Consider the following 15,518-nt stretch of genomic DNA (forward strand, 5'->3'; position numbering starts at 1 on the left):
TGTTTAACTGTCCCCTAAAGGAAACCCGATTGTGAACGCACAGAACACTGCTGCCAAAATAGGTGAACCATTACCTTCAACTTTCAGGGTGTCAACCTTGAGACTTTCAACTTTGAAAGTTTTTTAAATCAAATTACATAAATTGGTTTCTAGTTCTCCAAAGTAACTCAAAACAAAACTTTATTAGCAATCCTAACATCCAATAAAGTCTGCAACTGACTGAGCTCCTACTTTGTGTCATGTGAAGTTGCCAGGCCTTTTCTGAATATTTTCTCTAATTATAAAATAAAAAAAGAAAAACCTACAAAATAGGTATTACTGTGCCCATTTTAAAGATGAGAAAACAACTGAGGCTGTGACAGATTCAGTCACTCGCTTCGGGTCACTGTAAAGGTGACGAAGGACAGAACCAGGATTCAAAATACTTTCATCACTACGTGTTACAGCCTTTAAGATACAGTTTGCTAAAGAATATGCTTAGGACAAAATGATGACACTATAATGAAAAAAATTTTATAAATTTAACTCTTGCTTTTTAGTTTTCCTTAAAACACTTTAAACTCCTGTAGCTGGAGACAGGGGCTTCCCAGGCGGCACTAGTGGTAAAGAATCCGCCTGCCAGCGCAGGAGATGTCACTTTGATCCCTGGGTAGGGAAGTTCCCCTGGGGGAGAACATGGCAGCCCATTCCAGTACTCTTGTCTGGAGAATCCCATGGACAGAGGAGCCTGGCAGGCTATAGTCCATGGGGTCACAAAGTCAGACACGAGTGAAGCGACTTTGCACACTCGTATGCACAGCTGGACCCACTCCAGTGTTCTTGCCTGGAGAATCCCAGGGACGAGGGAGCCTGGTGGGCTGCCGTCTGTGGGGTCACACAGATTCGGACACGACTGAAGTGACTTAGCAGCAGTAGCAGCAGCATGCACAGCTAGAGACAATCAATGGTTTAGAATCCATCATTTTTTATAAAGATCTGAAAACACTGACTACTGATAATAAGTTGGTTCAAAGAAAGTGTAACAGCAGCAAAGAGGAAAAACTGACTGAGCTGGGACGTGGAGAGCTGGGGCCCTACCGCAGAGGCTTCGGCTGAGCTGGACGGGAAAGGAGGAGCACTGGAGCACAGGAGGCCGCCTCACCTGTTGAAGCGCGGGTCTGCGTAGGCATCTGGGATGTTCAGAACTTCCCCGGTCCTTGCTACCTGGCCAGCGATCCCCTTCTCGATTGAAAACCTGCACACACAGAAGAGAGGAGCACGCAGATGTTGCAGAAGAACTTGAGACACGTCACTGCCAACAAACACTGAATAAAAAAGATTTCTATTGTAAATGCTTGTATTGCTATAAAATGTATAAAGGTGAAGCAGAAAAACACTGCATGGTAATCACTTGAAGACCTTACAAGACTTAATTCATAATGTATTAAATTATGCTGAATCACAAACTGAAATTGAAAAATTAACTAGCCTTCTCCTTCATTGATCAATAATAATCCTTTAGATTTGCAAAATACCTTATAATTTACAAGATGTTTCAACATGAGTTTTTTAAAATAATTCTTCCTGTGAGCTGAGACCCATATGGGTTCAGTAACTTGCCAATATATTTAAAATATGAGTGGCACAGCAAAAACAAGAATGCAGGTCAACACCAGTACACTTTCCACCACACATGTAACCAGACCCACAGGTTATACGGTCCTGAGATGCAGGACCTCAACTTTAAGGCCTCTGCAATGTAAGCACTATACCAAGGTAAAACACTTTACAACTTCCGGTATCTTCACTTCTCTAATTCGTTAAATTTAAAAACAGCCAAAATACAGGCATTATCTGATTACACTTGGATATATTTTGATATCTAATATCAGTCATTTCTTTTATATATAAATATATTCTCATATTTACAAATAGTTTTCTCATTATAATATTATAATAATACATGCTCTCATTCAAAACATAGTTAAGGTATCTATAATCACAATAGCTGCATGTTTCAGTAGCTGAAAAATAGCTTTCACAATATTACATTTTCAACATTATAGAAAATTATCATTCTTGAAATAAAGCTCCACCCTATGGATTTCCCTAAGGAAAATTCAAAAGAGAATTGACACCAAAGAGAATTAACTTTTCTTAAAACACCAACAAGTGAACCCAGCACTGTACTACGTAAAACGGAGGTTGTCTCTGCCCCATTTTCTTGTGCTTTGACCAACGTGAGCACGACACGTCGGGCGGCCGTGAGCAGAGTACCAGAGCCCGTTCCACGGTTTATTCTTGATTTTCTTGGTCTGAGGGTAGCTCAGGGTGGTCTCTATCTCGGATCAGTGGAAACATAACTGAGGGGCATGCCCTTAGGTAAGTGGCTGGCATTGACTGCTCAGCCCAGAGTTACAGCCCACCACACCCGCTGCCTGTTCTGCCAGGGCTTGTAAGCGCAGGCTCCCAGTTAAAGTCTTCAAAATGAGGCCAATGCCGGCCCTGCGAGGAGCTCTCAGACCTTCAGCAGGAGAAGTGACTTTACCTAAATGACTATATCGAGACGAATCTACTGAGCTCTAAACAAACAAACGAACTTTTTTTTTTTTCAAAAACCTAGACAGTGCCTGCAGTCAGTGTCCTGTGAGTATGGAATCTTAGCATCCCGGGACCACAGAAGGGGAAGCACCCCGTGGTGGGCGGCAGTGTGCGCACATGCCAGGCTCCCTGTGTGCAGACAGACGGCCCAGATGAAGAGCCAGTCCTGTTAATAAGGGACACGGTACGTTAGAGTACCTTGTGGAAAAGTAGTTAAGCATCATACATATGTATAAAACAGAAGAAATGCGAATGTCTAAAAAAGACAGCTTCTGAGTGCTCAGCTTGACGCGTACTAGTTCCGTGACAGTGCTCCACGTAGGTGCCCCAATGGTGGGAGGACTCAGCCACCAGCCAAAGGCCGTGCTGCTCGCGTAAGTGACAGCAGTGGCCACTGACAGATCCAAGGACTCTTTAGCTTCAGGACGCAGCACAAGTGCTCTGCGATCGGTTAAACCGGCTGCTGGGCTGCAGGATAATGTGTTGAAGTTAGGGAATATACCGGGTCAGTTTTCACTGCGATCCGGACTTGCAGGCAGCTCTGTAGGTTGCGGGGGGGAGGGGACGAAATTGTCTGAGTACACCTGCTCCTAGACACAGGAGGCCCTGCAGACTCCAGGTGGGGCGCACCTTTACCTACCTGGGAGCACTAGTAACTTTTTCCAACATGATTTCCAAAAGGACCGCCTCCGGAAGACGGCATTTCCAGGAGTGGCGCTAAAGCTTCCTAGGCGCGGTTTCGCTGGCACTGCAATGTCATGCCCACAAGCACTACCTTCAGGAGGCGGGTCCTGGTGGGAATGATATCACAGTATGACAAGTGCTGTCCGCACGCCTGTGAAGAGGCACAGACAAGTGGGCGGCGGAGCACCTGCCCGGCTGCCGCCACAGCGACCACACGCTACTGCGCGCTGTACCTGATCTCCTTGGTCTTCTTGAAGACGGGCTTTCCTTCCTTTTCCTCTCCAATATCAAAAAGGTCTGAATATAACTCCTTGTTCTTATGGTCTACCTGGAAAAGGGCACAACGGTCGGCATTCACCAGGTTTTTTGCATATATCTACAGACAAACGAGAAAACGAGAGTCAGCCGGTGAGAGATGCAAAGAGGTTGCAGGTAAATGTTATCAGAAATAAATATGAATTGCGGCTGTTCTAGACTGGAACAGGGTGGGAAATGAGCATTATGATTAGATAAATACAGGCATATAAGGACGAAACTAATTCTATGGCACTGGCCATGTGCGCACACCAGCAAGCTGCTCTGCATCCTGGCTGTGGTGCCAGGGGCGGGAGCAGGTACCGGCCTCACTCCCTGAGAACCCGCCACCCTGGCTCCTCTTCCGGAACCTCCCAGGCCTCCCTGGTGCCCTCGTCCGAGTCTCAAATCAGCTCAAAGGCCAGCATCTATTCCAATGGTGGGTGTTTATGAAACACCAGTTGTAAAAAAAATACGAAATATAACCTCTAACGAGACTCTGAGTATTCATATTTACATTAGCTACACTTTATTTTTTACACTAACAATAATGTGCAACAATTAGTAAGTGTTTACTATGTGCCAGTTTTTCGGTACTTATGTGCACTAATTCACTTAACTCTCACTAACATTTTGCACGCCAGAAGACCGAGGCACGGAAAGGCAACCTGCCTACTACCACACGGCTCGCAGATGGTGGATCTGGCACGTGAACTCACACGAGCTGCTTCCATGGCCTAAGCTCTTGAAACAAGTATGCTTTACTCTTTCTGAATGGAAAACTGTATTAATATAGCCATTCATTTGTCCATCAGTTCCCTTCAACGAGTATTTCTCTAATGCCTAACACTTCTCACTGTCCCCACTTGGCTGGGATTACAGCGATGTCACAAAAATTGTATTTACATATATTCAGAATTCTGGCAACATCAACCCTTTCGATGACGGACATGAAATGACTGCTCGAGAAGAACCATCACAAAGTCTATGCTAAAGGTTGCTAGGCCACCTTGTGGCCAGAGGAAAAATATATCATCTCATGTAAAAACACCTTGGAAATTTCACAGAAAGAAATCAGAGTGGTTTAGGGACCTGTTCTTCCTCATCTTCTGTCTTTGTCTTCCCTGCTGTTAGAAGCTGTACGCACTCACCCAACAAACACTGGATGTGCCTTATGTACCGTGACCAAGTACCCTGGGCATCGTGAATGTCAACTCCCAGGGGACTTCTCTCCTCCACTAGCTGACTCATGAGTTCCAGGGCAGTAGAAACTGCTTCCTTTCCTCCACAGTATCCCAAATGCCCAGAACCAGGCTTAGAGAAAGGTCAGCTAACGTCCACAGGTCATGTAAACCCACCCCGCTTGCTAACAAGGTTCACTGGGACGGAACCACACTTTATGAATGGCTCACGGCTGCTGTATCGGCCGCCTGGAATAGCTGTAGGCGACGATGGCCCACGAGGCAAAAGCTTTACTATTGGCCCTTCATAATAAGTTTGCCAGCCCTCAGGTTAGAACATACCAGATACCTCTATAACCTAGCAACTCTCAATAAACACTTGAGGAGGAGGAACAACATACAGGAAGGAAGGCTCAGGAGATCTTGAACTATTAAATGACAACAATGCCCTGAACTGCTGGATCATACAGTGAAATCCGCACCCTTAGTGGCCATGTTGGTTGCCTAACACTCTGGCACATATTTATGTCAATAGTTGTAAACATCTGGATGAAATGGACACTTTTCTAGAAAAAGAAAATGAATTTGGAAGAGAAATATCTGAATGAAATCAGAATAAACAGACAACTGAAATACTGTAAAAAAAATTATCCTCATAAAAGGCATCAGGCCCAAATAATTTCAAATACAAATCATTTAAGAATTTTCAAAAATAAAGTCTCATCTAATTTAAACTAGTGTAAGTTCAGGCAGATGCCTGGGTCAGGAAGACCCCTGGAGAAGGAAATGGCAACCCACTCCAGTACTCTTGTCTGGGAAATCCCATGGACTGAGGAGCCTGGTGGACTATAGTCCATGGAGTTGCAAAGAGTCAGACACGGCTAAGCAAGCAACACACACACCCAAGTTCAGACAAAACAAAACTTCTCTAGTTACTTTTACAACCCTTGCTATGTCATTGATACTGAAAACTGACAAAGATACTATAGAAAAGAAAATCATAGACCAATTTACCTTGGAAAAAGAAGAAAAATTATAATAAAAATATCAGCAAGTCAAACTTGAGGATAATATTTTAAAATTTTCAATAATTTAAAATTACACTTTACTCACAACTTCCAGTATTGGAAAGTCTATTATTATACCTCATAAAGCAATGAAAAAAAGGAGAAAAATCACATGGCTATTACCATGGCTACCAAAAAATACATGTAACAAAATTCAGTACTTATGATAAAAATTTTTTAAATAGAAATTTTGTGGAAGAAAAACATATATGTATGCATACATATATCAGTATACACAGACACCCTAATAATATGTGAAAATTATAGTCTACATCATAAAAAATGATAAAATATCAGAATCATCCTATTAAAGTTAAGATATTAAAGTTATGCACAAGACAAAGATACGTTATCATAATTATTAATACACAATTAGATAAAAGACAGAAAAAGGAAATGGCACCCCACTCCAGTATTCTTGCCTGGAGAATCCCATGGACAGAAGAGCCTGGCGGACTACAGTCCCTGGGGTCTCAAGAGTCGGACACGACTGGCGAGTAAACCAGCAGCAGGTAAAAGACCACAGTTCTAATGTTAGGCGATATTATTGAATATGTTGAGAAATCAAGAAAATCAACTGAAAACAATTACAAGTAGTAGGAAAAACTTCTGCTTTAAGATAAGTGACTCTAAATATATATTTATTTTTTAAATTCTCCCTGAATATTAAACTTTCAGTTTGAAATGATACTCAGAAGCTGGAAAAGAATTAATAAAGAAATCCTAGGCATATTTTGGTAACAGTTATGAACTCCAAGCCTTGGAAAGTGAAAAGTGAAAGTCACTCAGTTGTGTCCAACTCTTTGAGACCCCAAGGACTACACAGTCCATGGAATTCTCCAGGCCAGAATACTGGAGTGGGCAGCCTTTCCCCTCTCCAGGGGATCTTCCCAACCCAGGGATTGAACCCAGGTCTCCCACATTGCGGGCAGACTCTTTACCAGCTGAGCCACCAGGGAGACTGAAGAATACCGGAGTGGGCAGCCTATCCCTTCTCCAGCAGAGCTTCCCAACCCAGGAATCAAACCATGGTCTCCTGCATTGCGGGTGGATTCTTTACCAACTGAGCCACAAGGTCATTATAAAAGCCAACCTGTCTCCTACACACCTTCTCTCTCTCTCCTACATATAAACACAGGTTTACTTATAAGTGGAAATAATTCTTGACAGCAATAGAGGATTTCAAATTCAGTGGAAATATATCTTCAAATTTCTGAAGAAAACATTTTAAACTTAAAATTCTTTACCAGATCAAGCTAACATTCAGACATGAGGCAAAATAAAGATACTTCAGAAGTACAAAGCACTCAGAAAATTACTACTTTTGAACTATTTTGGAAAAGGAGATGAGCTCAAGAAAAAATTAATAGATAAATTCAAGAAAGCATAGGACGACCTGGAGTGTAAGCAAAATTGATGAGCAAAGAAACTACTAAAGCTATAATTAAACTGTACATTTCATTAGTAAATGATACCTATGAAATTACAGCTGTCATATAAAAAAGTTAATTAAAAAGACTGAAAATATCTGGTTGTGTCAAAAAAATATGTAAGATTAGAAGGCCAAAAAGGAAGGAGGAGAAGTTTGCTGTTCTTGTGGTTGTGAAGTCTCCAGAGGACAAGGCCCATACAGAGGTGCCCTGCACAGGGCCAGAACAACGCATTCCTGAAGATGAATGGGCCCCCAGGCCCAGCAATCATAGGATTCTGAACATTCAGGTCTCTCCAGTGTGATACAAGCTAAGAAACTTCCCCTTGATTCTCTCAGGCTAATGTGAGTTAGGTAGTGATGCCTTTTGCCTTACACCAGAGAGTCCAGACTGACAAACAAGCTCAAGGCAAGTCTGATATGAGAGAGGGGAGAGAGGGAGAAAATATCCATTAATTGAATTACAGATGAGGAAGAGAATTTAAGTACAGGCAAAAAAGACGGCCATTGAGCAATCTTACATATGAATGTAGATGAAAAAGTCAGAAAAATAATAGCGACCAATTCAGGAGTACAGACTACAACTACATGAAAAGTGAAAGTGAAAGTGAAGCCGCTCAGTCGTGTCTGACTCTTTGCGACCCCATGGACTGTAGCCCACCAGGCTCCTCTGTCCGTGGGATTTCCCAGGCAAGAGCACTGGAGTGGGTTGCCATTGCCTTCTCCAAGGGATCTTCCCGATCCAGGGATGGAACCCAGGTCTGCCACACTGCAGGCAGACGCTTTATCGTCTGAGTCACCAGGGAAGCCCCAACTACACAGTCATTTAACATCAAGTGATAAATTAATATAGTTCCCTATTCTAATTGACTAAAGGAAGAAAAAATACATAATTTTAATAATGACTTACAAAATTTGATAATGTTTGACACCCAATCTGGTATAAACTCAAAGAAAGGAACAGAAAGAAACATTTTTAAGTTAATCAACAGTATCTACTGGGGGACCTTCAACAATTATACACAGCAAGGAAACAAGAGAAGCATGCACGTTAAAGAAACTATAATATATTCACTCTCACTGGCCCATTCCACAGTGTTCTCAGGTCCTAGCAAACTCAGTAAAAAAGAAAAAAGACATAGTGTAAACACTGCGGAAGTAGAACCACCGCTCTCACTTATCACTATAAATGATCTTTCTTGAAAATCCAAGACTGTAAACTGAAAAAACAACATACCAAATATGGGAGATCAAAGTCAGTACATACAATCAAGAGAGATTTTTTTAATTGAAAATAAGACAATGCTGTTGTACAAGAAGACTCCATACGCTAAACGTATCAACTCTACTTAAGATTTTATCAAATTCAAGGTAATTCTGATGTAAATCACACTCCATGGTGAAGAGGGATATATCATAGGAATGCTAGGTTCATATAACATCCAAAAATCACTCTGGATAATACATTATAGATCAATAAGACAAAAACTGAAATAAACACATGGTCATCTTAATAAATGCAGAGAAAATAAATGAGGATAACGTCCAACATCCAATCATAATTTAAAACATTAAAAAACTAGGACTAGAAGGGGATGTCGTCACCCTGATAAAGACTACCTAAGAGAAGTCTGCAACTAATCCATGTACTTAACCGTGAAAGACTGCAGAATGGATGCAGGATATCCACACTCACCATCCCTAATTCAGTACTGCCCTGGGGGACCTAGCCAGGACGATTATGCAACGGAGGGGAAAAAAGGTATATGGATTAGGACGGAGGAACTACAACCATCAGTGATTGTGGATGACATGTAAAGACACTGAAGAATCCACCAGGAAACTACCAGAAATAATGAGTTCATCAGGACTGTAGGATAGGGGATCAAGATAGAAAAAGCAAGTTTACTTCTATACATTTTCAATGAAAGGTCTGAAAATAAAATTAAGAACACATTAATAATAGCGTTAAATAGCATTAAAAGATAAAACATCTAGGAGTAACTTTATGTGAAAGTGTTAGCTACTCAGTCATGTCTGATTCTTTGTGACCCCGTGGACTATAGCTTGATAGGCTACTCTGTACATGGGATTCTCCAGGCAAGCCTACTGGAGTGGGTAGCGTTCCCTTTTCCAGGGGATCTTCCCGACCCAGGGATTGAACCCAGGTCTCCTGCCTAACAGTATTAGAAGATAAAACATCTAGAAATAACTTTACCAAAATAACGGCAATGCTTATACTCTGAAAATTATAGAATAGTGTTGAAAAAATTAAGAAAATTTAAATAAATGGAAAACGCCCATGTTGCTGTACTGGAAGACTTCATATTATTAAGGAGGCAATATCCCCCAAATTGATGTTCAGTCAACAAAATCCCTATCAGAAACCCATATGAGCCACTTGTAGAAATTGACAAGCTGGTTTCTAAAATTCATATGAATTGCAAGGGACTCAAAATAGCCAAAAGAGAAATGAATATGAAGAACACATTTGGAGGATTCACACTTGCTGACTTCCAAACCTGCCATAAAGCAACAGTAATCAAGATGAGACGGTACTGTCATTAAGCTGGACAGACAGGTCAGCTGAACAGAGCGGGGACCCTAAGAAGAAAACAATGTGTGCGTGCTCAACTGATTCCAGGAAAGCCGCGTTTAAAAGGGGAAATAAAAGTCTTTTCAACAAATGCTGCTGGTAAAATTGGACAGCTACCTGCAAAAGAATGAAACTGGACTCTTACACCATGAACATAAATGAACTAACATGAGTGAATACCCTAACTAAATGTCAAAGCTAACGCTACAGAACTCTTAGAAGAAAATATTGGAGTACGTTTTCATGGTATCTGATTTGGCAGTGGATTGTTAGATATGACACAAGTATGAGCAACAAAAGTAAAAAGATAAATTAGACTTCACGAAAGTTAAAAACTTTAGTACTTCACGCTATCGGGAAAGTGAAAAGATATTAATACACAGATGGGAAAAATATTTTCCAACTATACGTCAATTAAGGGAGTGATATCTAAAACGCAAGAAGTCTTAGAACTCAACACTGAAAACTAAAGTAAAAAGCAGCCCATGGAGCTGAATCTTTCATCACATGGATAGACAGTCAATATCATTAGTCACCAGGGAGACGCTAATCAGTCACAGTGAGATAGTACTTCACATCTACTACAGTGGCAATAATCAAAAATTAAGATAATGAGCAAGGTTGGTGAGAGTGTGGGGAAATTGGAACCCGTGTGCACCGCTGGCAGGAAGGTAAAATCGTGTTAAGCGCCATGGAAACAGCTTGACTGCTCCTCAAAAAGGTAAGCACAGAGCAATCATAGCACTTAGCAGTTCCACTCTTACCTAAAACAACTGAAAACAGGCGTTAAAACAAGAAAAATGTACCCAAATCTTCAAAACAGTAGCATTTGCATTAGCCAAAATGTGGAAACAAATTCAAATGTCTACCAGCTGATGAATGGATTAAAAAACTGTGATATGCATATTCATACAACAGAATATTGGTTGCCTACAAAAAGGAATGAAGTAGTGGCACATACTACAACACGCATGAACTTTGAAAACACTGTGCTAAGTGACAGAAGCCAGGCAGGAAAGGCCACAGAGTCAGGATTCCCCTTACGTGGGATTCAGGTGAGATCCACAGACGAGACAGTAAATCAGTAGTTGCTGTGGCTGGGGGCTCAGGGGATGGGGAGCAGATGGGCGACAGCTAAAATGCTTGGCAGTTTCTTTCTGAAGTAACGAAATGCTCTAAAATTCTCTGGTGATGGCTGCAGCTATCTGAGAAGATGCTAAAGACCACTGAATTAAGCACTTTAAATGGATTAATTGTACTGTACATGAATTATATCTCAGTAAAACTGTTTTCTAACATAACATTAAGAATACAAGAACTGGTCAATGGCATTTCTTATACTCCTGGTACAAGCTATATGTCAGTCCATATTATATATTTTTATGTCTTCTTAAATACTTTTCATTGCTTTATAAATTCCTCAAATTTTGTCATAACCAAAGAGGCTATTTTTCTTTTTACTGTGCAGTTTCTTTCTTTTTCTGTCTAAACAAAGCTGACCCTTCAACACTGCCCACACAATAAAAAATCCACATATAACCTCTATTGCCCTCCACATATGTGGCTCCTCCGTATTCACAGTTCCACATCTACAGACTCCACAACTCCGGATGGTGTCTCACTGCAGTATTTACTACTGAAAAAAGTCCATGTGTAAGTGGGCCTGTTCAAACTCATGCAGCTCAAGGGTCAACTGTAAAATCATCAGTGTAACTACTTACAGGGAGAACGTGCTGAAAGCAGTGACCCCTGTGTGACCCTCAGGAAATGCTCTGACACTGCGCATGCACACTCACACCTGACCTGCCAGGACATCAGGGAAACAGATCACTGCACACCATTAAGCCTGGAGATGAAAGGAAGCCTTGTTGTACAGGGTCACTACGTCTTGAGAAAGACCAGGAAAACGGAAAGGAGAAAGAACACCTATCAAAACACACAACAAGGCATGGGTGGTCCCAGCAAGCCGGCCTGGCACGCACGGGTCCACACACACACCACCTCCACCACCCGAGCCCCTCCCTCAGTGGACCCTCTCCTGAGCACTAAAGCAGCAACACTACACGTGGGGAAAGCAAACTCTACTTCCTGGAGCCTTCAGTTCTAGCCTGTGAGTCTTCTGGAAGAGGGAAATAACTTAGACTAAGTAGAATGAAACTCAGGGTTAGAAAGAATCATTGGAAATTCCTAATAAGACCTACATGCAAAAGGTATTCTGAGGAAAGAAAAAGAGATTAAATGCTTTTTCAAATTAGCTCTCCGTTAAATAATGGAAAACTCTGTGGTATTTTTCAAAACATTATTCAAAACCCCTCCAAAATTAACGGAAGTGACAGATCAATCAAGGTGATGCCTCCAGATCACTTTCATCGTTCTTAAAACAGCACATATGATTGTACATTAAAACGCTCCATCATATATTAAGACACCTAGGAGTGGTGTTAGTCACGCAGTCGTGTCTGACTCTTTGCAACTCTATGGACTGTATCCCTCCAGGCTCCTCTATCCACAGGATTCTCCAGGTAAGAATACTGGAGTGGGTAGCCATTTCTTTCTCCAGAGGATCTTCCCAACCTAGGTATAGAACCCGGGTCTTCTGCATTTCAGGCAGATTCCTTACCATCTGAGCACCAGGGAAGCCCATATTAGGACATAATTAAGGCTTAAACAAAATCATTTTTTTTTCTTTTTTTTTTCTTCTTTTTTTATTTTATTTTATTTTTTTAAATTTAATTTTATTTTTAAACTTTACATAATTGTATTAGTTTTGCCAAATATCAAAATGAATCCACCACAGGTATACATGTGTTCCCCATTCTGAACCCTCCTCCCTCCTCCCTCCCCATACCATCCCTCTGGGTCGTCCCAGTGCACTAGCCCCAAGCACCCAGTATCGTGCAGAAGGCAACCTACCATTATGTGTTCAAGTAGAGAATCTATTGCAACTATGTTATCAAAATAGGTTCTGAAAAAAAAGAAAGGTAAAATCTTTAAGTAATGTTATTAGAACACAGAACATATGAAACTTTGAATACATTTCCCAATTTTGGCTACATTTAAATAAAAAAACAGAAAGATATATGCTGTTTGACTGTTGTCCTTTCGTGGAAACCACCAATAATATTATTTTAAAGAGGTAAATGAAAGTTTATCACTGACTTTAGTATAAGGGCTCTAATTCCAGAGATCGCCTTCAGTAATTATTCAAGGTAGAGAAAAAGTTTGTAGCATTTAACTAAAACGATGAAGAAATAAAACTGGTACATCAAATTTAACATCTCATTAATAACTTTGATATAAAACAAACATATTTAAATTTGCTAAATCTCATTAATAAGATAAAAATATAAAAAAATCACTGAAAACCCCAAAAGCTAGAATGTAGTTTAACTGTATTTTTTTAAAAAAAGCAGGGAAATTCATTTGAGAAGAAATATCAGAATACAGGTAATGATAGGAGCTGACAACTCTACACAAGTAAATACATATTCATCATTATGAACTGCAAGTAAGTATTTGTAGGGCATATGGCACATACATTAAAATGTAGACTGGAGAAACAGATAAATCCGCAGGCACGTGTTATAGGGAATATGTGGCAAATACTCTTAACACAGACTGTTGGCAAGGTGCCGCTCTCAGTTTAGGTCTGTGAGAATTTAGCCCTGTATTCAGGATTAAGGTAACTTATAGCAATTAACAATGCCCTTTTCAAGAAGAGAAATCATCTGACTTGAAGCTGTTAATATGCTTAGTTACAACATCCACTGAGGAATATCCTGCAAGGAACAGGTTGAAGAAAATCAGTTTCCCACTGGGGAAGAGATTTCAGGTGTCACATGAGGGTTTTAACTGGGCTTTGGGAGGCTTGCAAAGTGTTCAGACAGGCTAGCAAGAGGCCGAACACGGCTTCCCTTCCCGGGTGGCTCTGAAGCAGTCACATCTGCTGTCCAGACATGCTGTTTCATTCTGTCTCAGAGAAGATATGGATAGTTGGCCAAGGAGATCAAAAGAGCACGCCCTCCAACTCAAACTTCCCTAATATTTCAAAACACGAAGATGCAGTTTCAGAATCACAAGTGAGGGGGTTACGGGACTTGGTGATGAGTAAGCCAGGGACATGTCAGCGGGAACAGCATCAGAGCTGCTGCGGAGTGCTCCTTGAGTTAGTAACCTGCCGTGGGGTGGGGCCCTGAAGCTAGCACATCCCGGGGCGTTTTCAGATCTCAACCACTGAGCAGACGGTCAGAGAGATATCAATACATGGCCGTCCCCATAGCAAGCAAACCTGATGTGGGCCTGACGCTTAACGAACATCTGTACTTCCTCCACTGCCAGCCCAAGAGTCTTCCCAGGTTAAACTCCGGGGAAGGGAAAACAAGGGCCAGAGAGGACTTCGGGAAAATGATCAACGTTTCCCCTCCTTCCACTGCTGTCAGTTCTCTCCTATGCAAACAGCAACACTACGGCATCTTTCTGCATAGTCTCTAACACCTTCTAGTGAGTCATTTACAAACATGCCCAACTGCAAATTAAGCTGGTCACATATTCGTCTTTGATCCTTTACTTGTGACGTGAATGTGGGTGAGAATGAAACTCTCTAAGCACAAACATGATGGCCCACACTTACCAGATCACGTGCCGGGTAAGGACTGATCTGCTGCTATTGAGCGCAGTGCACAGCAGTCTGTCACGGTCAGGGCCGGCGCCTGATCTAAACCGTTGACCTGTTAGAGCTTACCACATCCCTAGAGATGAACACTTACTTTGATACGTCGAGTAGAAAGTCATTCAGTTCAGTCTGTTTGGCAAGACCTCTGCATACCTGCCATACAAAACAGTGGCTATTAATTTTGAGGGACTTTTGTTTATTTTAGGAATGAAAATTCCAGAATTTTATTTACCTTATTTATTTAAAAAGGCATAACACAATCACTACTTCAAGGATTTTTAAAAAATTGTACTTGAGCATATATCACCGCTCAGTACTGTCAGATCCAGGAAGTCCTTGATTCTCATATCATTATCTTGAAATATATATATATATGCTTTATTTTTTATGTGTATATATATATATATAAGCACAGAGACATTACTTTGCCAACAAAGGTCCATCTAGTCAAAGCTATGGCTTTTCCAGTGGTCATGTATGGATGTGAGAGTTGGACTATAAAGAAAGCTGAGCGTTGAAGAATTGATGCTTCTGAACTGTGGTGTTGGAGAAGACTCTTGAGAGTCCCTTGGATTGCAAGAAGATCAAACCAGTTCATTCTAAAGGAAATCAGTCCTGAATATTTATTGGAAGGACTGACGCTGAAGCTGAAACTCCTATACTTTGGCCACCTGATGTGAAGAACTGACTCATTGGAAAAGACCCTGATGCTGGGAAAGATTGAAGGCAGGAGGAGAAGGGGACAGCAGAGGATGAGATAGTTGGATGGCATCACCAACTCAATGGACATGAGTTTGAGCAAGCCTGGGGAGTTGGTGATAGACAGGGAGGCCTGGCATGCTGCAGTCCATGGGATCGCAAAGAGTCAGACATGACTGAGTGACTGAACTGATGTATACACACACACACACACACACACACAAACACACACATTTTCTCCCTATCAGACAGTTCCTCAGCAATCTGAGTTTGCTGAAATGGACTTAAACAAAACAAGCAGCAGTGGAAGATACAA

General features: G+C 41.3%; 1 protein-coding gene across 6 annotated transcripts in view; it reads right to left on the minus strand.

Annotated features, from left to right (window-relative positions):
• PDE10A (phosphodiesterase 10A) overlaps positions 1 to 15,518 on the minus strand; it is a 573,119-nt gene that overhangs the window by 52,738 nt on the left and 504,863 nt on the right. For 4 of the 6 annotated variants that reach the window (XM_086318697.1, XM_086318695.1, XM_086318696.1 and 1 more), the window contains 4 exons: positions 14,598 to 14,656; positions 12,745 to 12,796; positions 3,498 to 3,640; positions 1,142 to 1,234 (listed from right to left, as the gene is read on the minus strand). In XM_086318697.1, the coding sequence (XP_086174823.1) occupies positions 1,142 to 1,234; positions 3,498 to 3,640; positions 12,745 to 12,796; positions 14,598 to 14,656 (347 nt within the window). Of the gene's footprint in view, positions 1 to 1,141; positions 1,235 to 3,220; positions 3,372 to 3,497; positions 3,641 to 12,740; positions 12,797 to 14,597; positions 14,657 to 15,518 lie in introns of those variants that run through there. The other 2 variants (XR_015133443.1, XM_086318694.1) reach the window with 2 other exon arrangements.

Source organism: Bos grunniens, chromosome 9 (assembly GCF_055505025.1).
Source record: "Bos grunniens cultivar Pamir isolate PY7600 chromosome 9, Bosgru_T2T1.0, whole genome shotgun sequence".
Taxonomy (NCBI): Eukaryota; Metazoa; Chordata; class Mammalia; order Artiodactyla; family Bovidae; genus Bos; species Bos grunniens.